Raw genomic sequence first — 25,235 nt, 5'->3', positions numbered from 1 at the left:
GTATCCGCTGCTATTCATTTGTGTCACAGAGAGGAAATGGGCATCTTGTCTGACGCTGGAGAAGATGGTAAGTACATTTCCCATACTGTTTGAATGTTTCTTTAACCCTCTAAAGCCTACAGACAAAAGTTCGCCTGGATATAGTGCTGTTTATTCTTTGAGTCAGTATCAAGTGTTATACATTTTGATCCAGGGGAACCTGCCCTTAATTTCTGGTGCAGTGTTAATCACCAGCATACATTACCTTTGTGTGAGCATACAATATTTGACATAATAAACTAAACGCCCAGTGATTTTCCTCTGAGTTACAGCCATTAATGTGGATATTGTTCTGGGCGTTTTTTTTTTGCAGACAATGTGAAAGTATATACATTTTTGTGTTGCCTTCATATTTGGACCACTATCACCTCCGAGAGTGAATATAAACGTATTATATTCCACTGGAAAATAGAGAACCTAATCTGTTGACATATGAAAGACTGCAGTTTTCAAACAAATATTTTATTCATCACTGCATGTATGACGTAATAATAAGTAGTAAACAGTAAAACACACACTCCTCCTCACTGCAAACAAAACTGAAATAAGTAATAAATAAATAGTAAACATACTCCAAACATGCACACTGAACCATTTACATCATTGCAACAGTGTGCCTGCCCTTGTTGGTGTAGGGTGGGGGGGGGGGGGGGGAGTAGGGTTTTCAGTCTCATCTGCGCTGAAAGCAAAGACATATATAAATAGTTTCTTTATAAAGTGTAATTGATTGTATTTATATTATTATTAATTTTCAATTCAGTATTGGTTTGACACACACAAACACACCTCACACTACTTTATAAAGCATCAACCCCTACAATGTACCCCCTCCCCCCACACATACCCTCACCCCTGACCCTCCAACCCCTGCATCACTTACATTTTCACATCTGTACACACCTATATTTTAGTATTATTATTTATTTAAAAATGTTCTCTCTGTTTTGTCTCTTGTCCCTGTACTGTGTTTGTCCGTATGCTATAATGCCATGTATGTAAAGCGCTTTGAGATTCCTAATGTAAGGCGCTATATAAAATAAATGTATTATTGTTATTGGGTGTGTGCAAGAAGAAGTGTGCGAGAGGCGAGCGCCTCTACTGGACGAGTCTGTAGATGATGTAGCGTCCAGCTGTCTCACTGGAGCGTATGATCTTCACCACCTGTCACGGCAGAGGAGCACATCGTTAATATCTTTATCGTGTCACTTAATAATTTATAAGAAGTGGATTCATAATTATAAATGAATAATGGTCAGCAGCAACGTATTGATTTATTTGTGTATGTGTCTCACTTGTGTGTATGTAATATGTATGTGTGTGTATATGTGTATTAGATTAGATTAGATTGTACTTTATTGTCATTATATTAGCATACAACGAGATTTGGGACTCAAACTTAAGGTGCCGTAGTGGAATATAAAATCACACAAGTAATAAAAGATAAACATAAAATGCTATACAATAAAACAACGTTACAATACTGTACAATATACACAATAACAGTCACAGTGTCAGACGGTAGTGGGTGGGTATTGCACAGTGGATGTTGCACTTGAGGGGCAGGACGTTGCACAGTGTGGGAGGAGGGGGACAGGGTGAATTATTAGTGCATGTTAGAGTTCAAGGTGGTGATGGCTCTGTAAGGCTGAGTCCGAATGTTCGAACGCTCGAACGTTCGTTCGTTACGTTAACATTCTAATTATAAATCAAAATTCGAATTTTTTATTAAAAAAAATAAATAAATAAAAAAGTTTCCTTTTCTTTTTTTTCTTTTTTTTCTTTTCTTTTGTGTCTATTCATTCTGTTTAAACCAATGGGGGTTTTCTTCACAGTTGCAGATAAAGATTAGGCTACACTAATATTATAGTATTAAAAAGAACTGCTAAGTTATATTCATTAAAGAAAGTTGATTTAATAAAAAAGAAAGACTCATTTAATCAGATGAATCACTTTATTCAAATTGAGGATTTAGTTTGAGGATATTTATAAAAAATACAAAAATAAAATATATAAAGCTAAAAGAAGAATACCTTCAAAAGAAGGGACCGCACACTTCTCAGGACTGGTTTTGATTTTTATTATTGCACAACGCGTTTCGCTTCTGCTTACTCAGGTGATGAAGCGGAAGTGAAACGCGTTGTGCAATAATAAAAAGCAAAACCAGTCCTGAGGAGTGTGCAGCCCCTTCTTTTGAAGGTATTCTTCTTTTAGCTTTATATATCTCTCTTGCGCTGACCTGCACCTCCAGTTGGGATCCAACTAGATGTGCACAAGTCTTATTTAGTTTAATATATATATATATATATTTTGAAAAAAAATATTTTTCATTTACCGGTAATTTTTTTTATTTATTATTAAAAACGATGGTTCGAACGTTCGTTCGAAAAACCCTGACGAAGTTCGAATCCCAAAAACAGGCTTCGGGGACAGCCTTATGGCTCTGGGGAAGAAACTGTCTCTGAGCCTGTTGTTTACACATGTATATGTATGTGATTTTGTGTGTGTGTGTGTGTGTGTGTGTGTGTGTGTGTGTGTGTGTGTGTGTGTACCGTACCGAACCCTGACTTCAAAGCCGAGTTACGTACCGTACCGTGGTTTTTGTGTACCTTTACACCCCTAGTATGTATGTATGTGTGCGTGTCTGTGTAATTATGTATGTGTGTGTATATGTGTAAGTGTGTGTGTGTGTGTGTGTGTGTGTGTGTGTGTGTGTGTGTGTGTGTGTGTGTGTGTGTGTGTGTGTGTGTGTGTGTGTGTGTGTGTGTGTGCGTGCGTGCGTGCGTGCGTGCGGGTATATGTAATAACCATTATCTGAAATGATTTATATAAAAAAAAAAAAAAAAACTAACCCGACTAACCTTACTGTCATGCACTTGTCCTAATAAACTAACCTACACTGTAACACGCAACACTTGATGAACATTGTTACTCAGCTGATAGAGTTGTACCCTTCTTGCTGTCTTGTCGTACAGAACTTGTAAGTCGCTTTGGATAAAAGCGTCAGCTAAATGACTAAATGTAAATGTAAATGTAAATGTATATGGTATGCGTAAGTGTGTGTGTGTGTGTGTGTGTGTGTAATAATAATTTAGGACCTGCTCCGAGGTCATTATTTGGCACACATGCGAACCATGCATACAATGCGTATCTGCGATTAACCCATCCCGTCGTCCTTCCCCCCCAAGGGCAGCCGGGAGCAGACAGGCGCCACGTGAGCCGCGCCAGGGGACCAATCCAAGTGCTCCTGTCCGTCTTCGTCAAGGACGCCACAGCGTTAGCGATCTTGTTGTTGTGCATGTTTTTCCATTGGGTTTATCTTATCGGGGGGGAAACCCTTGCGAGCACGGGGAGAACATGCAAACTCCACACAGAAAGGCCTGGGAGATACCCCACCTGGGTAACTGGCATCATGGAAACCTGGTCCCCAAGCGGGATTCGAACCCTGGACCTTCTTGCTGTGAGGCGACAGTGTTAACCACTACACCACCGTGCCGTGTGTGCGTGTGCGTGTGCGTGTGCGTGTGCGTGTGTGTGTGTGTGTGTGTGTGTGTGTGTGTGTGTGTGTGTGTGTGTGTGTGTGTGTGTGTGTGTGTGTCTCACCTGCCCTCTCTTCAAGCCATAGTATCTGGCCACAGGGTCCCCAGCTTGGATCCTGGGCAGTTGGTTCGTCTTCAGTTTACTGGCACGTTAAGGAAACTATTCTCAGAAAGCCAAGGTTAGAGATACTAATGTGTCGATTGGGGGGTGCGTACAAATAGAGCCAGTAAGAAGAACGCCCACTGTTACGAAGGATCAGATTAAACCGAATATATATATTTATTACTTGATATATATTGCATAGTATTTGTATATCGTCTGATATCCCTTGTGTATTCTTTTTACATATACACGGAATATCCCTTTTACCTAGTACAGACCATAATATTTCGTTCTCCTATTGGATAGCGATCCACTAGGCGCCACTGCCATACCCCCAATGTCTAGTTCAAAGTCACCGCCAAGGCTTGCCTGGACATGCCCGGTTCTGCGCAAGAATACGAGACAGGAATAAGGCTGGTACTAGATTATTCACCGTACGTATAAATACGTCGCAAGTGGATACAGCAGCACTTAGCAGCCTAAAGTCAAGTTAACCTAGAAACGTGTTACCCTCAAACGTTAAAGCCTTCATCACGAGTCAACGACCAAGTGAAGTGAGCAACCGTGCGTCTAAATAGAGCACTTATAACCGCGTGCGAATAGGACAGTAAAAGTGTCAGAGCTTAGTGGAATAACGTCAAGTTCGACCTAGTTAATGTGAAGTACCGCGCACCGGAGAATCTACCCCGGTGAATGCAGAGCCCTTTTCCGGCTGGATTATTATTATATTGCTTTGGTCCTGTGGCTGTTGGAGCGGAGGAGAATCGTCTACACCCACTACTGTGTGGGATTTACCCGTGAGGAACATCACTCGAGCCCGTCTCTAGGAGAGGCTGGCTGGCTTTCACCTATGCTGCACGCATACTTGGATTACAGCTGCTGCTTTCGTCTGCCGATCAAGGGAGTAATGTACCGTCTCCCGTAGCTGGAGCTTATTGATTCCCCATTGATCCAGAGTTTGCATTCGAACATTTCCTCCCCCTGCTGGCCTACAACCGGAGGGACCCTACTAGTATCTCCCGCTGCCCTACTAGTGTACCATATATATAATTCCTAAGATACAGGTGGTATTCATTATCTCCTGCGTAATATGATAATGGACTTACGCTATTGATTTACTCACGCACATTCTTCGCCTTATAAGCACGACTCTACGTAAAGTATTGTAATATACTATCATTGCTGCTAATAAATATTATTATAACCAAGATTTGTGTGGAACCGTGTCATTGTGGAGGTGTTCATATCATATACCTGTGTACTGTATGGCCAGTAGTAATGTACATAAGACAGTAGTGGTTTAATGATACCATACTTATTTAATACAGTCAGGGAATTGTACCCCTCAGTTACACCCACTACTAAAGATGTACGTTTGAACTCAAAACACTCCCAGGCAGAGCTGCCCCGACGCCCGTACGTCACACAGCCTGCAGGAACAGCCCTGCAAGTGCCTTATCAAATCAAATCAAATACAATTTATTTGTAAGGCCCGACAACACACCTTAATGTCCCCATGGGCCCGACACGTCTTTTTTAAACAAGTCAAGAAGAAATATCACAATAAATCAACAAAACAAAAACACCATAAAGTCTAGAAGGATACTATCTCGCCAGCAGCTCCGCCACTTCTTCCTTGCTCATCAAGATGTGCTCCGGGACCAGCTAAAGCCAGGGTGGAAATTACAGAAGTTTAAGACATTAGAACAAAACACAACTTAATAAATCAGACCTTGGGCCAGATGTATAACATATTATACACAACATGTATGTGTGTAACATTTTGAAGTCATTGATGTTATTTGTTTATTGACAAGGATAATTGTACATTTTTTTATTATTATTTTTTTATTCTCTCCCGGGATGCGCCCCGGGCCGATGTAATTATTGGTTGAGGGGCGCAATATAAATAAATGTATCATATCATATCATATCAAGGATCCTAACGCAAAGACGCCAGCTAGTTTTCCTGGGGTCCGAAAAACAACTTCACAACATTACAACCTGGCAAAATGAAAACATAGTGCGTGACATAACGCTGTGGGTTCTCTGGCCCCGCCTGAGAACCACCCACCACTCTGACACCTGTCACTGGGCTTCCCTGTCACTTGTCTCCCTGTCACTTGTCACTTATTGTTTGGGTCTCCTGATTGGTTGTCACCGTGGTGCGCTTGGTATGTCTGGAATGTGGTCTTATTTAACCCCTGTCTTTCTACTTCCAGTTGTCGGATCTTCTCATTCTCCTGCAGAGTACACGGCGGTACCGCAGACACTGGACGTTGCTGTCTTTATTGTTATCATTATTATCTTCTCTCCTAGACGCCCTGCGTCAGTGTTACTACCTGTTGCTATTACTCTAGGTGTACCGTTCTACAAATAAAGAGAACCACCGTTAACGAGTAAACACCCTCTCTGCTTCTACTTATTGCTCCACAACTGGAACCTACCTGTCTCCGCCGTAACAGTGACACAGACCAAAGAAACACAATCAAACGATAACAGAACACATTACGGTAGCAAACATTTCACATGGCTCTACATTATTTATCCCTTTCATATTCATTGGCTCTCTTGTAAGTGAGATCTCAACTTATTCTTAAAGCTAGCTATACCTTGTATTTCGCTTATGCCACTTGGAAGACAGTTCCATGCCCAGATAGCCCTATATATTACAGTTCAGTAGACTAATCAACCCTCTACTTGCCCCTCTGGTGAAATGCATGTGAACATCCGATCTGCAAGTTATTTTGTTGAAGATATTGTGAGTCAAAATTACTTTCTGAAAAAATATAAGTAAATTGGCAGTCAATCTTTTCTCAACAGTCGTTTAAGTCGTTTGTGCATAACAACAATATAACATGTTATGGGATATGGGATAGTAATTACTAGATTAAAGGATTACGATTATATAGCCGCTCAGAATGGACTATTTTCTCTGAATTCTCTTTTATTATTAATGCTCAGGTTGGGATTCCTTTCCATCCTGTTATAATATAATAATGCAGGACCTATTTAGAGTGTCTTTATTCGGCATGCAACGACATGGGACATGCAATGGGCGGCACACACACACAGGAATACACACACACACACACACATGCATTGTCTTTTTCTCAGGGTCGCCGATGCGATTGAGCTCTGTGCTTAACCCATCCCGTCGTCCTTCCCCCCAAGGGCAGCCGGGAGCAGACAGGGCGACGGCGAGGTACGGCGCCCGGGGACCAATCCAAGTGCTCCTGCCCGTCTTCGTCAAGGACGCGATAGGGTCAGCGATCTGTTGTGCATGTTTTTCCATTGGGTTTCTCTTATCGGGGGGGGGAAACCCTTGCGAGCATGGGGAGAACATGCAAACTCCACACAGAAAGGCCTGGGAGATACCCCACCTGGGTAACTGGCATCATGGAAACCTGGTCCCCAAGCGGGAATTGAACCCTACACTACACCACCACTACACCACGTGTTCCCACCTGAGCAAAATGTCTGCCGTGTGAATGCGGTCAATGCTACTGCCTCCAAATAATAGACTATTTTATATTTTCTGGCTGGCTGGCTGTGCGGCACCATTCGACAGCATCTGTGATTTATAACTGGAAATGTGTACCGATGGTGAACAATGAATTTTATAAATCTGAGTATGTGTCCTACATGTTTCCAGCTGTGTGTATATACAGGGCTATTTAGTGGGAAATCTGCCAAGTTGTGCACATCTAGGCCCAGATCCCGTACTTCATACAGTTTCAACACACTCACATCCACACGAACACACAAACCTCGTGTTCTGTGATGTTGAATAGAAGCTCTTGTTGAAGGAAATGCTCCAGGGTGTAATTGGGTGCCATGTCCACTAAAGACTGAGGAGAGAGAGACAAACAACACAGACGATTAAGAGCCACAACACGACCCGCTACCTCCTCGTCATGCCACACTTGAAAAGGACCCGACTGACCTCCTTCTCCCTCACCGCCCCACCCGATCCCTCCGGTCCTCTTCCACTGCTTCGCTCATCCCAAAAGGTTTTGGTGATCGAGCCTTCTCACGTGCTGCACCCCGACTCTGGAACACCCTCCCTCAGACCGTCAGAGACTCTCCCTCACTCTCCACCTTCAAATCACGACTCAAAACCTACCTGTTCTCACTAGCATTCAACCTTCCCTACCCATAACCACCCTCCTCCAACCTACCACCCCTTTTCCCCTGCCCTACCTTCTCTCCTCTCCTGCCCCTCCCACCCCCTCGGTTTCCCTTACTTACTTCCTGACTGTCTCCCCTACTGGCTTTGTTGTCTGTTACTCACAGTTCTTTTTTTCTTATCCACTTTTTCTCCTCCTATTTTTCTGTATCTTTCTCCCATCCCAATTTAGTCGTTATGCCAATTCCCCCCTCCCCTTCCTGGTCATTGCGCGCATTTGCCCCCCACTTGCCGGTCTAGGGAGCCCTGAAGTCTATCAGATGCTTCATCCGATACATAGGAGACAGCCAGCAGCCTCTTTTCACCTGACAGCGAGGACTCTCATTGGGTGAGTGTAACGCGTGGGAGGGCACACTACCTCACCAGTTCCTTCCCTTGCTGTGCAGGCGCCCTGACCGACCTGTAGGAGTAGCTGTTTACAACGACCAGGATACCACCCACCGGCGTCCCACCTGCTGACACTGCTAATTGTGTTAGTATGACGACCGACCAAGCCGGAGGCACCGCTGACAGCCGGATTCGATACCAGTGTCTCTGCGGTGGTAGACAGAAGCTTAGTCCGCTGCGCTACCCGGTCGCCCTGTTACTCACGGTTCTATGTTCTTGTGTATTCATATTGTTCCCTGTGGTTCTATGTTTCTTGTTTTTTTTGCCTATTGTCAGCGACTTTGGGTCCTTGAAAAGCGCTATACAAAATAAATCAATTATTACCGTTGGTAGTGTGATAGTAAAGGGTTAACCTTCTGTAGTGTGGCAGTGAAAGGGTTACCTGTTTGGATGGTCCCGTCATGCACCTCTGGACCACGAAGATGGCTCGCGTGATACTCTCCTCCTGCATGCGCTGGATGTACTTCCTGATGATCTTCCTGCCCACTTTGGGATCCTCTGTCCACAACAAACACAGGGAGGTGGAGGGTGTGAACAGAATAATAATAATAATAATACACTTTATTTGTATAGAACTTTGCATACAGAGATTGCAGTTCAAAGTGCTTCACAGCAGTAAAAAAAATAAATACAGGCATAAGAGAGCATAAAAAAGCTAAAGAGGTAACAAGGTAAGGTAAATCACAGTTTTTACATTAGGATCCAACATCCCAATAGGCCTCTCACGTTTACGGTTTCATTCAGTAATACAAATTATAAAATAGAATAGATGGTTAATAAAGTGCGGTTTGATTCATTTAAAAAATAGGCAATACTAAAGATAAAATAGAATAGACAGAGTAAAAAAGTGTGATAAAATAGTTCAATAGAAATATACAATAACATTTACAACAGAGCATCGCTCATAACATTTAACAGTAGAACAATAGAACAGAGAACACTGTGAAAAAAAAACTTTAATTAACCCAAAACTGGTAACATAGAGTCCTTACCTCAGATCAGATGTTCTGCAAAAAGATTAATCCAATTCCTGATCGCCATTCCAAATATCGATCACGTTTATCCAACGTTATACTCCGAAACAGATCATCGACGCTGCTTCCAGTCCCCTCAATGAATGCACTAGTATCAGGTTGCATGCCCCAGAAGTAAATTGTGGATAGGGGGCGGTATTTGCCCTTTTCGAGCTCAGAGCCATTCCCAATGATAACGTCAGGCTGGATGGATGAAAAATGAATGGATATCGCTAATAAAAGAAATAACGATTAAATAACGAGAAAACTCGTTACTGGCAACCAACGAATGCCGAGTTAGGACAAGAAATCTTGTTGTTGGCAACCAAAGTGTTAACACTTTGAGTTTCTTTACAAAGTTCTAACATACAACAGAGCATCGCTCTCTTTCCGTGCCACTCACGAGATTTCTCGTGTTTTTTTATAGGTGGTTGCTCACGAGATTTCTCGGAATTTTTTATTTTATTTTTTTTAGCGATCTGAAAAATTATTGCATCACCCGAACCTACCCGAGTATAGCCGAGCGGCGCCAGCGATCACTGTGGAAAAAAGCGCCCCCTGTCGTCTCCCAGATGACATAAGTGATTTTGGAATAGACTCAATGAAAATGAATGGGGAAAAAAATCCGGTACTCCACATTTTCCAGTCCACTGATCCAGCCGGGGTTACCACAGTTCATTCTGGAACCTCAGATCCCCGCTGATCATGGAGTTCTACAGTATCGCGTTGGATCCATACACGATCGATTTTTTCGAATGGTGATCAGGAATTGGAATATACCAGTTGGATACCATCTGATGTCAGGTAAGGACTCTATGTTATCAGTGTTAGGATAATCAGAGTAAGTTTGATGAAGATATAGGCTGTTTTGTGAAATGTCTTCTTTCAGTTTCACTGTAAAAGTCAGAGAGGAAATCAACAAGGCGATTATCCGTGCGAGGCCGTAATGTGCTTGCGTGCACGTATAATATTGATCATCTAGCGTTTATTTGAAAACGATTCATAAAAAGGCCGACGAATATCAACGTTGTGGAATATTCCACTAAAAGACGATTTTCATAGAATGCTCCAGAATGAGCTGTTTTTTATATCAAACGGGGGCTTTTCTAACTGCTCTGAAACGGAAACGACGCGATACAAAAACAATCTGCCTTGACAGCACTGACTGGAAAATAGTCTTTGATAATGCGATGGGCAGATTAGACACATAGCCATAATTTAAAACATAGATTAGGCGATATTAACGTTAACATTGGCGCCGATGGTGGCATTCAGCCGGTAAAAAGGAAAACCAGGCGTGGCGCTCAAAGTGTTAACACTTATTTCTGAACAAAGTTCTAACATACAACAGAGCAGTGCATCGCTCTTAACACTTATTTCTTTACAAAGTTTACAAAAAATATCTCATTCAAGTTGTTATCAGAAATAGAATCACTTCATTTGTCAAATTACTAAAAGAAACCTGAAGGGAACTTCTACAGCACACAGCAAACAGGGGGACAACAGGACGGTCCTCACAGTGCAGTGCAAGACATAGACCATCTCTGATCAACACAAACCAGCGTTAGCTGTAACGGTAGCATTCGGTAGCAAATGTTAATGGTAATTGTTTGCCAACAGGGTAGCGCAGCGGACTAAGCATCTGTCTACCACCACAGAGCCAGTGGGATCGAATCCAGCTGCGGTGCCTCCGGCTTGGCCGACCGCCCATACTAACACAATTGGCAGTGTCAGCGGGTGGGAAGCCAGCATGGGTGGGTCCTGGTCGTGGGTCCTGGTCTTTGTTTGCCGACGCTCATGTTTATTAAATAGAATCAAAACATACAATTCCTTGCCTTCATTAATTCGGCTCCAGTTGTATGTGGCAGAGAGAGAGTAAGAACGGAGATAGATAGACTTGCAAATCAACTCATTGCATTCATCTATCGAGACTTTCACTTGGTATTAATAATGTCTGTCAACCTCTTCTGTTAGTTAAATAAACGTCTTTCTGTTAAACTTCAACTGGACCGTGTGATCGCTGTCCATCTTTCCCCGGGGAGATAATGATGTCTGAGCACCGTCTATAACACAATGCAGAGACACTACAGCTAAATCCATCAACTGCTGGACTTCGAGACATCTAACAGGTGCGATAGGAACAACTTTGTGAGGGCTGGCCCAGTACTGCGCGCTTCCAGGTACCAATTACCATCACGCACCTGAATGGAGTTTCCAATCAGCTCGAAGGGAGCCCTTTTATACACGGGTTTCTGAGCATTCAGTGTCGGTCGTTTTGGTCACCACCACCTACTGCTTGTTCCTCTTGTGTTGTTTTCTCCAGTACGCCCTTGGAAGTCGCCGCTGTTACGTCTCTCTGCCTCCGTGGACCCGTGCCTCGTATCTCACTTTGCCCTTGGTGAGTTTTTGGAAGTCTATTTTTTTATGCTCGTATTTCCTAATTTTTTCCTGGACTCAAGACCTTCATTCTGTTTTTTGTGTGTTCCGTAAACACTGAAGTGTCGCTTTGTTTTGGTACTGGACTCTGCTTAATTACTGGACTGTCTCGTATTCCCAAGTTCGATTAATGACATTCTCCGTTGTTCTGTTCCTCCCCGAGTGGATATCGAATAAGCTGCAAAGCCGCAGAGCCGCAGAGCCACAGAGCCAACTCTGCTCTGGGCAGAGCCGCAGAGCCTACTCTGCTAAGGACATTCCCCCTGAATGATTTTACGTTGTTTTTTGCTCTTTTCTGTTTGTAAATAAATACGCCCTTCGTTTTTGGCTAACTCTGTCTGTGTCGTGCTGTTGGGGTTGTTTACAAACCATAACAAACTTGGATAATCATTATCATATGTCCAGGTTACCTTGCCCAGCTAAAGTCCTGGTAAATAATCAACTTACATTTCTTCTTCCTCATTAACCCTTTCACTGCCGCACTACCAAACGGTTAACCCGTTCACTGCGACAATTCACAAAGGTTAACCCTTTCACTGCCACACAACAGCCGGTTAACCTTGTCGGTTGTGTGATAGTAAACGGTTAAACCTTCTGTCGTGTGTGGCAGTGAAAAGGGTTAATAGAGCCAATCACGGTAATACTTCAGCCATCACTTTGGTTACAAATTATATTATTTAGATAAGAAGGAACATTGGCGCTGCCCTCTTTGCAGATTTGTCAAAAGCCTTCGATACAGTCGATCGCCACCTGCTTCTGGTTTCGGGATTATCCATCTACTATAGTGTGTGAGGTCAGGTCAAGCCCAATTTTTATGTTTTGTCTTTAACTAAAGGCGTACCACAGGTTCTGGGTCCTGTCCTTTTTACGATCTACATCATGATATTGTTTCTTCTTCGTACGGGTGCCAATCCATGCCCATTCGTATGCTGACGATACAAGTGTGTACCGTGTTGCCGATTCTTTGCAGCTGGCCACAGACAAGTGACAGCTTTCTTTTGATGCTCTGCAGGATGGCCTTAAATCGAATCTTAAATTAGTTCTTAACGCTAGTAAGACTAAATGCATGTTTTTTTTTTAGAGTCAGAAATATTGACTATGATAATGTGCAGATATCTACTGTAAGTGGCTCTTGTGTAGAGAGAGTCACAGAGTATAAATATCTTGGGACTGTGGCTCGACAAGACATTTACATTTAAGTTCCATGTGGATAATCTTGCCTCCAAGCTGTGACAGAAAATTGGTTTCCTGTACAGAAACAGATCCAGCTTTCTGATTAGTAGGAAAAAAAGAGTTGTTGAATCGGTCTTCACAACAGTTTTGGATTATGGTGATGTAATTTATAGGCATGCCGTGGCATCAACTCTTAACCTCTGTGGACTCTGTACATCACTCCGCTCTTAGATTTATTACAGAGTATATAAATGAATAAACTATAAAGAGATATGATACTCAGCATTGTGTCCTGTATCATGATAGGGTGGGTTGGCCTTCTCTTGCAGAAAGGCGCAACAAACACTGGTATTTTTAAAGCCTTTATTGTTAAGCAAACTCTTTACATCTCTTCACTCAAGAAGAAGAATATTGGAACCTATTCGACTCAATCGAATGACTGGATGGTTCTTAGGGTGCCTCAAGTATCTTCTGATCTAATGACTGGATGGTTCTTAGGGTGCCTCAAGTATGTTCAGATCTAATGACTGGATGGTTCTTAGGGTGCCTCAAGTATCTTCTGATCTAATGACTGGATGGTTCTTAGGTTCCCTCCAGTATGTTCTGATCTAATGACTGGATGGTTCTTAGGGTGCCTCCAGTATGTTCTGATCTAATGACTGGATGGTTCTTAGGTTCCCTCCAGTATGTTCAGATCTAATGACTGGATGGTTCTTAGGTTCCCTCCAGTATGTTCAGATCTAATGACTGGATGGTTCTTAGGGTTCCCTCAAGCAGGGCCGGACTGGGGAAATAATTCATACCGGGAGAAATAGCGCGAAATATAGCCCGAGTCAGTCCACCAGGACATTTTTTGTTACAAAGACTTAATTTCCTGCATTCTGGTGAATTTTATTGCATGTGAATCACAAACTAATGAGCCAACAATTGCTTAGTACAATGTACTGTTATGAACCTCAAATAAAACTGTTGTGGCACTAGCAATGCTACTCTCTCCACCTTCAAAAAGAAAAAAGCAAGAGCACAACATATTTTTCTATTTACTATTATAATACAGTTAACCACTCTCTCCACCTATTCAAACAGAGCAAGAGCACAATACCATATTCACTTTACTGATGCACTACCCATCAACAGTTAAAATAGCCCTTTACACAAACATTAAATAACAGACCTTTCATTACAATACTATAATAACAGTAGCCACTGCCAGAATAGTGACACATGTATCGCGTGTGGTGAGCACACGCATGCATGCACAACGAAGACAGAAGATTGCGTTGCCTCAATAATTTTAACTATAAAATGAGCTCAATATGAGCTCACTAGACTAGATGTTTTTGAGGAAATTAGAAAGGGAACAACAACTTAACCCTTGTGTCTGATCAGATTCTTATTTTTTTATAACTTTGCAGTGATTATGTTTGTAGCCAATATATGTGGCAAAGGTGTGTAATCTTTGAATTATCTTGGAATTATTTTGACTTTCTCTTTCATAAATTGTTTATTCAACTTCAGCCCCAATCATAACCACCACATATTGTTTTTTGTAATGTCAGATTTACCAACTCCTTTCAGAAAAGTGGGAGTATTTCATTTTTAATCTGAAGTTGAATAAAATATTTATGGAAAAGAAAGTGGGAAATTATTTCAACATATAATCTTTTTATGGCGTTTTTCAATTTAGTCCCCTAATATGGTAAGAGTATAACACTTTAGTTTTCAGACACAAGGGTTAAATTATTTATTTGTTTCTTGGCAAATTTAACATTGGGCTTTTGACAGGGGAGATGATGCATTGCATGGTAACGTTATAGCTAACATCCACATGTTTATTTTTATCACTGACTAACCTGCTGGTTCCTTGACCTTGGTGCAAGAAAACATTTGATAAATGTTGCCGGATTTACCAGCATCTCCTGTAAGGGCCTTTCTTTTTCTTTGTTTTATCCCTCTCTCCTCCACCCTTTCTCTTTCTTCCACTGTCCATCTTGACATCAACGTTAATTGACTTTCGCTCTACTGTATCTCTCCCGAGTCCCTCACTACCTGGCTCACTGCCTGGCTGTTATTCTGCATCTGAGTGCAGATTATGAGTTAAATTATGATGAATTGAAAATGGGGGACCCTGATGTAAACAAGACGAAAGTCTTTCTCTGGTCTGCATCCCCTTAACAATTGTATGTATTGAGCTGTACTGTACTGTACCCATTCTGCAATCTGTTAATACAATTTCCAATCAATCAATCAATCAGTGCCATCTGCCATTCCATTCGCCGCCTCCGCTGTCAATCAGTTGTATCGCCTGGTCCCGCCTCCACCAATCACAAGCGGCAGCACGGCTCCATTGTGTGTGTGTGATCCGCGTGAGGGAGAGAGTCAGATAGTTCTCTAACTCTGTCGCAGACAGTGAAATCCTGGTTGTTCCCCACCCACCTAGGTTATCTAACTATCGCGCCGCGCCGCCGCCACAACCAGAAACAATGGCCTGCCAAAAAAAAAAAATTATAAAAAAAAAAAATTATATATATATTTTTTTTTATATACATTTTTACTTTGACCTGTGCAGGCCAGGCCACCGGGAAAACTCCCGGTGCTCCGGATGGCCAGTCCGGGCCTGCCCTCAAGTATGTTCTGATCTAATGACTGGATGGTTCTTAGGGTCCAGTATGTTCTGATCTAGAGAAATCTGTTTTTTCCTCTAACTATTGGAATGTCTTATATTGAAATTCTTTATTGGGAAAACCACATTGAGATACAGTATCTCGTTTTCGAGAGGGTCCCACATTTTGTGCAATGTAATACAGAATCAGAACACATAACACACAACAAAATTTGTATAAAGGACACATACAAACACAACAGAACAAGTACACATTATAAGAGGATATGTCTCTCATTATAAGAGGATATGTCTCTCAATCTCCATCATAATAGGCCCTATGGAAGCAAATGAGTGCCAGAAGTATTTGAATTTAATCAGACACCGCATTTATAGCATTGAAAATAATAACTTTGAAAACATGTATCTGAATTTGAAAACATGTATCTGAATTTTTTCAGACACCGCATTTTTGTATCTGAATTATTTCAGACACCGCATTTATAGTTTCAGACACCGAATTTATAGCATTGCAAATAAATACTTTGAAAATCATGTATCTGAATTTCTTTGCTCCGAATTTACCTATGCGAAATAAAAATGCAGTGTTAATAAAACAATTCGAATGCATAATAAAATTCAATTCGACGCCAAAAAAAATATTCGATGCATAATTGCAGTGTATATAATTCGATGTCAAAAATTTGATGCATAATTGCGGTGTATGGAATTCGATGTAAAAAACCAACATCCGGTTATCCAGCTGCAGAACCACAGAACCACCACAGCAGCAGCACGGCAAATATTTGTTTGAAAACTGCAGTCTTTCATATGTCAACAGATTAGGTTCTCTATTTTCCAGTGGAATATAATAAGTTTATATTCACTCTCGGAGGTGATAGTGGTCCAAATATGAAGGCAACACAAAAATGTATATACTTTCACATTGTCTGCAAAAAAATAAAACGCCCAGAACAATATTCACATTAATGGCTGTAACTCAGAGGAAAATCACTGGGCGTTTAGTTTATTATGTCAAATATTGTATGCTCACACAAAGGTAATGTATGCTGGTGATTAACACTGCACCAGAAATTAAGGGCAGGTTCCCCTGGATCAAAATGTATAACACTTGATACTGACTCAAAGAATAAACAGCACTATATCCAGGCGAACTTTTGTCTGTAGGCTTTAGAGGGTTAAAGAAACATTCAAACAGTATGGGAAATGTACTTACCATCTTCTCCAGGGTCAGACAAGATGCCCATTTCCTCTCTGTGACACAAATGAATGGAAGTGGATACGGACCGGCTAGCCTAGCTGTTGGCTAGTAAAAACACATATATCCCAGAGGCTAGTGGTCCGTATCCACTGCCATTCACTTGTGCTAAGGTAGGTTAGCTTGGAGCAGGATAGCTTTCTACTGAACGCACAGAGAGGAAATTGGTGTCTACGTTCTTGTCCGACTCTGGAGACGATGGTAAGTGCATTTCCCATCATGTCGGCGACGTGTTCCTTTAAGTTCACGATGGCTCATTCAGCAAGTCCCTAATCTAGACATTGGGATTCAGCCACACTAGGTCTAGTGACATTCAATCATTGGAATAACTGCCCTGCACTGAGCATAAGTCAATTGAATAGCAGTGTCTTTCAAGTACCACCTGAGAATGCACTACTTAAATATGTGAGCAAAATATTCTGATGTTGATAAAGATGTCTACAGTGTTTTACTGTTTTTAGATTATCATTGTTACTTACAGTAAGTGAATTGTGATTGTCATATGCATCTCATGTATTGTTATGTTTTGTGTTGTCTTTCTGTGTGGACCCCAGGAAGACTAGCTCGCCACTTAGGTGGCAGCTAATGGGGATCATTTTAATAAACGATAAACAATAGTGCCGTTATGTGCTGTGCTACCTGGAAAGAAGACAAACATCTGGTCTGTGGGGTCGTCGTTGTGGGCCACCAGCACTGTGAGGTCCGTCCTCCGCGGCCGTCCCTCGCTGGGCCGGTCACCATACTTGCTCTTGAACTCATCCAGCGTCTCGTCCAACTCACCCTGTGTCACCAGGTAGCCCCGGTCGTGACACATCTGTAACCACGACACAAATTATTGTATTAATCACATTGCCATGTGTATTTGTGTGCGTGCGCGTGTGCGCGTGTGTGTGCGTGTGCGTGTGCGTGTGCGTGTGTGTGTGTGTGTGTGTGTGTGTGTGAATGAATGAATGAATGAATGAATGAATGAAAACTTTATTTAACAGATTGCAGAATGGGTACAATCAGTACTCCAGTTGAGGGCGATGGCGTCCCCACTGAAATAAAACCAGTCAATATCATCCCTTAACTGCGCGAGTTTAGCGTGCGGTACCGGCTCCGTCTTTGCGAGCTATCCACAAAGGCAGGCCCGGACTGGCCATCGGGAGCACCGGGAGTTTTCCCGGTGGCCTGGCCTGCACAGATAAAAAAAAAAAATTATATAAAAAAAAAAAATTATATATTTTTTTTATTATAATTTTTATTTTAATTTTTTTGCCAGGCCATTGTTTTTAGTTGTGGCGGCGGCGCTGCGCGATAGTTAGATAACCTAGGTGAGTGGGGAACAACCAGGATTTCACTGTCTGCGACAGAGTTGGAGAACTATCTCTCTCTCTCCCTCACGCGGATCACACACAGAAATGGAGCCGTGCTGCCGCTTGTGATTGGTGGAGGCGGGACCAGGCGATACAACTGATTGACAGCGGAGGCGGCGAATGGAATGGCAGATAAAGAGAAAGTCAAAATAATTCAAAGATAATTCAAAGATTACACACCTTTGCCACATTGGCTACAAACATAATCACTGTAAAGTTATCAAAAAAATAAGAATCTGATCAGACACAAGGGTTAAGTTGTTGTTCCCTTTCTAATTTCCTCAAAAACATCTAGTCTAGTTAATGTGATCAATATTATTTGACAATTGATGCTTTTTGTTGGAAATTTCAGTCAGTGAGCTCATACTTTGAGCTCATTTTATAGTTAAAATGATTGAGACAACGCAATCTTCTGTCTTCGTTGTGCATGCATGCGTGTGCTCACCACACGCGATACATGTGTCACTATTCTGGCAGTGGCTACTGTTATTATAGTATTGTAATGAAAGGTCTGTTATTTAATGTTTGTGTAAAGGGCTATTTTAACTGTTGATGGGTAGTGCATCAGTAAAGTGAATATGGTATTGTGCTCTTGCTCTGTTTGAATAGGTGGAGAGAGTGGTTAACTGTATTATAATAGTAAATAGAAAAATATGTTGTGCGCTTGCTTTTTTCTTTTTGAAGGTGGAGAGAGTAGCATTGCTAGGGCCACAACAGTTTTATTTGAGGTTCATAAGAGTACATTGTACTAAGCAATTGTTGGCTCATTAGTTTGTGATTCACAAGCACTAAAATTCACCAGAATGCTGTCTTTGTATCAAAAGATTTCCGGGTTGGGGACCCCCAGACCCCCTGCTTAAAAAGTGGCCTGATTGGGGCTATATTTCGCGCTATATCTCCCGGTATGAATTATTTCCCCAGTCCGGCCCTGCACAAAGGACATTGCACGGATGAGATACTAGCGCAGACACGCCCTAATGTGTGCAGTTTGCTCCTGATCTGCTCCAGCGCAGTTGGCTCGTGGAGCAGTCTGCACCCGACAGCACTGTTTGCAGATATCAGGAAGGGGGAAATAAACCCAAAATGAGGCATAGACATTATTTTTCACCATTAGTATTCCGTTCATTTCGTATTGTATTTAGTTTACTTCGTAATGCATAGAGCTTGCTTAATTTGTATTTTCATGACACATTGCATCCTTTGTTTTTGTCACCATCTTTCGCCATTGCATACGGTTGTCTGTCCTATTCACGGGACAATGCATTGGGAACTTGTGTCCCACGAGGAGACCTACCCCCGTGAATATGATTGCGCGGATCGGAATACGGGCGCGTGCGTGGGAGCTTGTGCAAAATGCACCCATATTTTTCCACTGCCACGTTTGGATATGCCAACTGTGCTCAGACTGGGATATGATATGCAAAATGTGTTTATTTAGTTTATTCCGTATTGTATTTTGTTTATTTCATCATTGCATTTGTTTGTCATCGACAAATAAATTATTTGGAGCAGACCTGTCCATAGTGCTGAATCTTTATACCGAAAGAAAGATTGAGGACAAAAAGCATGATTATGAAAATCTTTGGAAACGTCTATGAGATGGGGAAGAGTGGGGTAGGCAGCCATTGACAAGATTGGTCCTATTTTGTATTTTGTGTATACTTTTTGAATATATTTTTAATTTGTTTTTCTAAGCAGTTTCAATTAGCATTTTGGGAATGGTAAGATCGAATATTTGTATTTGAACAGCAATACAATATGATGGATCAATATTTGTCTCATTCTTTACCTCCTTTTTTCAGAAGGGGTTATTGTTTAATTTACATAATGGTTTAATTAATCACAATTGAAAATCAACCCTTTAGATACCAGTTTTGATCATACCAGTAACTGCTTTTTTAAATACACTATATTTCAATATTCTAGAAACACATTTGACTTTGTTGGATTGAACAAAATGGTAAATTGGGACTGTTAACCAGGGCCGCCTCAGGGGGTGTGCGAGCAGTGCGGTCGCACAGGGCCTCGCGGGAAGGGGGGCTTCGCAAAAAAAAATATATATATATATATATATATATATATATATATATATTTATTTTAAATTCTTTACTTTTTAATAATTTTTTTTATTTTTAAATTTTTTTTGCTAGGCCCCCCTTCCCGCGAGGCCCTTTTTCATCACAGACCTAAAATCTAGTTTTGCTTATATGCTTATATATTTCACATTAGACACGTTTGTAGAATGTGTCTGACTTGTTCCTCGCTCTGCGGCTCTGCAGATACACTATTGGAGCTCTGAGGCTCGGCAGCAGATAATACTATTGGTTTCAATGAGGGGAGGGGTTACAGGCAGGGCCGCCTCAGGGGGTGTGCGAGCAGTGTGGTCGCACAGGGCCTCGCGGGAAGGGGGGCCTCGCAAAAAAAAAAATTAAAAAAAAATATTTTTTATTTTTTATTATTTTATTATTTTCTTTCATTTTTTATTTTTTTTGCGAGGCCCCCCTTCCCGCGAGGCCCTGTGCGACCACACTGCTCGCACACCCCCTGAGGCGGCCCTGCCTTGTTCCTCGCTCTGCGGCTCTGCAGATACACTATTGGAGCTCTGAGGCTCGGCAGCAGATAATACTATTGGTTTCAATGAGGGGAGGGGTTACAGGCAGGGCCGCCTCAGGGGGTGTGCGAGCAGTGTGGTCGCACAGGGCCACGCGGGAAGGGGGGCCTCGCAAAAAAAAAAATTAAAAATGTTCTTTTTTCTTTTTTATTATTTTATTATTTTCTTTCATTTTAAATTTTTTTTGCGAGGCCCCCCTTCCCGCGAGGCCCTTTTTCATCACAGAAGTGAAATCTAGTTTTGCTTATATGCTTATATATTTCACATTAGACACGTTTGTAGAATGTGTCTGACTTGTTCCTGGCTTTGCGGCTCTGCAGATACACTATTGGAGCTCTGAGGCTCTGCAGCAGATATAATATTGGTTTCAACGAGGGGAGGGGTTACAGGTAAGGTACAGTCGGCCGGCGTACGTCTGACTATTTCGCGCGTGCAGCATTGGAGGTTATGCCAGCCAAGACGAAGAGGCCGGTCGTTCGGCAGATGGACTGAAGATGAAAGTTGTTGCATGTTAGATAGTTCAGTCAGGCTAGCCATGTCGGCTTAGCTAAAGGCAGGGACAGCTAGTTAGCTTTAGCTACGTTATCGAGTGCTAACGTGTGGTTCAGTCGGGCTAGCCATGTCGGCTAGTAGCTTAGCTAAAGGCTAACTAGCGTTAGCTAACGCTAGCTAACTAGCGTTAGCGAGTGCTAACGTGTGGTTCAGTCGGTAAATTGGGACTGTTAACCAGGGCCGCCTCAGGGGGTGTGCGAGCAGTGCGGTCGCACAGGGCCTCGCGGGAAGGGGGGCTTCGCAAAATATATATATATATATATATTTATTTTTTATTTTTTACTTTAAAAAAAAAAAATTATTTTAAATTTTTTTTTTACTAGTCCCCCCTTCCCGCGAGGCCCTTTTTCATCACAGACCTAAAATCTAGTTTTGCTTATATGCTTATATATTTCACATTAGACACGTTTGTAGAATGTGTCTGACTTGTTCCTGGCTCTGCGGCTCTGCAGATACACTATTGGAGCTCTGAGGCTCGGCAGCAGATAATACTATTGGTTTCAATGAGGGGAGGGGTTACAGGCAGGGCCGCCTCAGGGGGTGTGCGAGCAGTGTGGTCGCACAGGGCCTCGCGGGAAGGGGGGCCTCGCAATTTTTTTTTTTTTTTTTTTTAATATTTTTTTTTTATTATTATTTTATAATTTTTTTTTTTTTTTTTACTTTTTTTTGCGAGGCCCCCCTTCCCGCGAGACCCTTTTTCATCACAGAAGTGAAATCTAGTTTTGCTTATATGCTTATATATTTCACATTAGACACGTTTGTAGAATGTGTCTGACTTGTTCCTGGCTCTGCGGCTCTGCAGATACACTATTGGAGCTCTGAGGCTCTGCAGCAGATATACTATTGGTTTCAACGAGGGGAGGGGTTACAGGTAAGGTACAGTCGGCCGGCGTGCGTCTGACTATTTCGCGCGTGCAGCATTGGAGGTTATGCCAGCCAAGACGAAGAGGATGGTCGTTCGGCAGATGGACTGAAGATGAAAGTTGTTGCATGTTAGAAAGTTCAGTCAGGCTAGCCATGTCGGCTTAGCTAAAGGCAGGGACAGCTAGTTAGCTTTAGCTACGTTATCGAGTGCTGACGTGTGGTTCAGTCGGGCTAGCCATGTCGGCTAGTAGCTTAGCTAAAGGCTAACTAGCATTAGCTAACGCTAGCTAACTAGCGTTAGCGAGTGCTAACGTGTGGTTCAGTCGGGCTAGCCATGTCGGCTAGTAGCTTAGCTAAAGGCTAACTAGAGATGATTTATGACCCTAAGACCCGCCCTTTTTTCTGATTGGTCGAGGGGCACAAGGAGGCGGGACGTCCGGTTTCGGAAGGAGGGACTTCCGGTTTAGGAAGGGGCGGGGTTATAGGGGGAGGGACATCCGGAGGCGGGACAAAATGGAGGCGGGATTTTCAGAATAAATCAGCCGAAAACTTCTGTCAGACCATAATGGATTTATGATTTATGACCCTGTGTGGGTGTGTGTGTGTTGTGTGTGTGTGTGTGTGTGTGTGTGTGTGTGTGTGTGTGTGTGTGTGTGTGTGTGTGTGTGTGTGTGTGTGTGTGTGTGTGTGTGTGTGTGTGTGTGTGTGTGTGGGAATATTTTTAAGAAAAATACAATGTGTCTATAAAGTGTAGAATGTCACAATCTTTAGACACTTCTCCTTAACATTTATTTTTTATGGATTATAATGTATATGTGTAAATAAAGAAATGTATGTTTCGTAGAAACCTGTGTGATTCCCCTCTGAAGGCTGTCAAAGTGCACCTTCTCAGTAGACTGGATGACTCTCTGTCAAACTGAGTCCCCTTCGCTGTGAGGCATTAGGAGGCGGGAGAAATGGAAGAGGACAGCAAATCAGGAAAGCTGAAAGCTTCTGTCAATGCCAGGGTAAGTATTGATTTACGACCGTGTGTGTGTCTGTGTGTGTGTGTGTGTGTGTGTGTGTGTGTGTGTGTGTGTGTGTGTGTGTGTGTGTGTGTGTGTGTGTGTGTGTGTGTGTGTGTGTGCAGGGTTATTTTTAAGAAAAATACAAATGATCTATAATGTGGCTTCCTGGAGAATATCACAATCTTTAGACAATTATCTTGTAGATATATTTTTATGTGTAGATAAAGAGAAAAAAGTATCATAGAAACCTGTTTGGCTGTCAAAGTGAACCATCTCAGTATGCAGGATGTCACTCTGCCAATCTGCAGCCCCATGCTGTTTTCAGCACAGGAGGCGGTACAAATGGATGAGGATAGCAAATCAGGGAAGCCTAAAGCTTCTGTCAATACCAGGGTATGTATTGATTTACGACCTAGCCTTTCGTGTTATGTCTGCAGCGCACAGATAACGTACCTCTGAATAAAGATCTGTATTAACAGTTATAACAATGTCTAAAAAATGGAACTAAATGACCCCCATGGCTGTCAGAATGAAACCCCGAGGGTGTTTCACCCTGAGGTCTGTCAGTCTGGAACCAGACTGTTTCTACAGAAGTTTTGAGGTGTGAGTTCCGTTTTCTGAGGAAAACAGAAAACTACTGTCACTGACCCTATAGACCCATAGTTCTTGAATGATTTATGGTCCTAAGATGTGTGTGTGTCTGTGTGTGTGTGTGTGATTATTTTTTAAGAAAATTACAAATGTAATGTGTCTATATTTTAGTTTCATATATGGAAGAGTGTGTTTAAGCAATTCTCCTTAACATTTCTTTTCATGGATTATAATGTATATGTGTAAATAAAAGAAAAAATACAATGTAAGTGAATAATAGGCTGATGTTGTTTGAAAAAGAGTGATAACTTGTAAACAGGGGTTCTAAGTAACCACACTAAGTATGTACGTATGTACGTATGTATGTATGTATGTATGTATGTATGTATGTATGTATGTATGTATGTATGTATGTATGTATGTATGTATGTATGTATGTATGTATGTAATATGTAGTGTTTGTGTGTGTGTGTGTGTGTGTGTGTGTGTGTGTGTGGAGTTTTTTTTAAGAAAAATACAATGTAAGCTGAAACCTGGGTTGCATACCTCCATAGAGATCTGTGTGTTTCCAACTGCTGGGCTGTCAAACTGAAGTCGAAACTGTTTCAGCATGGTGTATTGCCAGCGGGGGACAGGGCTAGTGTTTAAGTCAAATGCATGGAGGCTAGGTTCTCCTAGATGGGTGCGTCTCGCGGGTGAGGGGCTGATTACAACCACCCCAAGGTGTTGTAGTAATTAGGTTTCGGTGAAGCGTTTTATTTAAAATAGATTATTTTAAAAAAGGTTGCATTACTGTGTTATTGTTCACATTAATTATTACAGTTAAAGATATGGAAAACTATAAAAGTTATATGTGATAGCTTAAAGAGCTGTGCTGAAAATATAATGTTCAGAAAATATGTGTCTGTGTGGGTCTGTGTGTGTGTGGGGGTGTGAATTGGGCCCCCTTAGGTGTTAAAAAAAAACCCATGGTGGTGAGAAGTTTAGCAGTTTAGGGGGAGGGAAGGCATGCATACGGCCCTGTAGAGTTACAGCAGAAATCTGACATATTTTACAGGCATGGTTCAAATACATATGGTTTATATTTTTGTAACATGTACATCTACAAGTATTGTATTGTAGAACCATATACTCAGCATATTTTTTGTTCACACAATGGAACGGGTCGCTGTAACATAATCTGACCATTGCCTAACTAACCTTACAGTCAGGCATTTATCCTAATAAACTAACCTGCACTGTAACACGCAACACTTTGATGAATATTGTTACTCAGGTGATAGAGTTGTACCCTCCCTGATCACCTATCGTACAGAACTTGTAAGTCGCTTTGGATAAAAGCGTCAGATAAATGACTAAATGTAAATGTAAATGATGTCCAAGGGGTGGGGTGGCTGTATGCTGACAGTTAGGGACAAGGTGCAGACCATGCAATAGAGATAGCTGTAGTTATTATTTTCTTAATACACATAATAATAATAATAATAATAATAATAAT

General features: G+C 41.8%; 1 protein-coding gene across 1 annotated transcript in view; it reads right to left on the bottom strand.

The window, feature by feature from the left end:
• Window positions 1-1,134: 1,134 nt before the first annotated feature.
• The window catches only part of LOC311238328 (DNA-directed RNA polymerases I, II, and III subunit RPABC1-like), a gene marked incomplete at both ends in the record, with an annotated part of 39,026 nt that continues 14,925 nt past the window's right edge, over window positions 1,135-25,235 (bottom strand). The window contains 6 exons of the mRNA XM_084326359.1: window positions 1,135-1,200; window positions 3,640-3,718; window positions 5,285-5,343; window positions 7,449-7,529; window positions 8,637-8,752; window positions 17,397-17,571. Coding sequence (XP_084182485.1) covers window positions 1,135-1,200; window positions 3,640-3,718; window positions 5,285-5,343; window positions 7,449-7,529; window positions 8,637-8,752; window positions 17,397-17,571 — 576 coding nt within the window. The remainder of the gene's footprint in view (window positions 1,201-3,639; window positions 3,719-5,284; window positions 5,344-7,448; window positions 7,530-8,636; window positions 8,753-17,396; window positions 17,572-25,235) is intronic.

The sequence above is a fragment of the Notolepis coatsorum genome (genome assembly GCF_963971535.1).
Source record: "Notolepis coatsorum genome assembly, chromosome: 12".
Lineage (NCBI taxonomy): Eukaryota > Metazoa > Chordata > Actinopteri > Aulopiformes > Paralepididae > Notolepis > Notolepis coatsorum.
The sequence above is the reverse complement of the archived record's forward strand: the minus strand, read 5'-3'. Positions and strand labels throughout refer to the sequence as shown.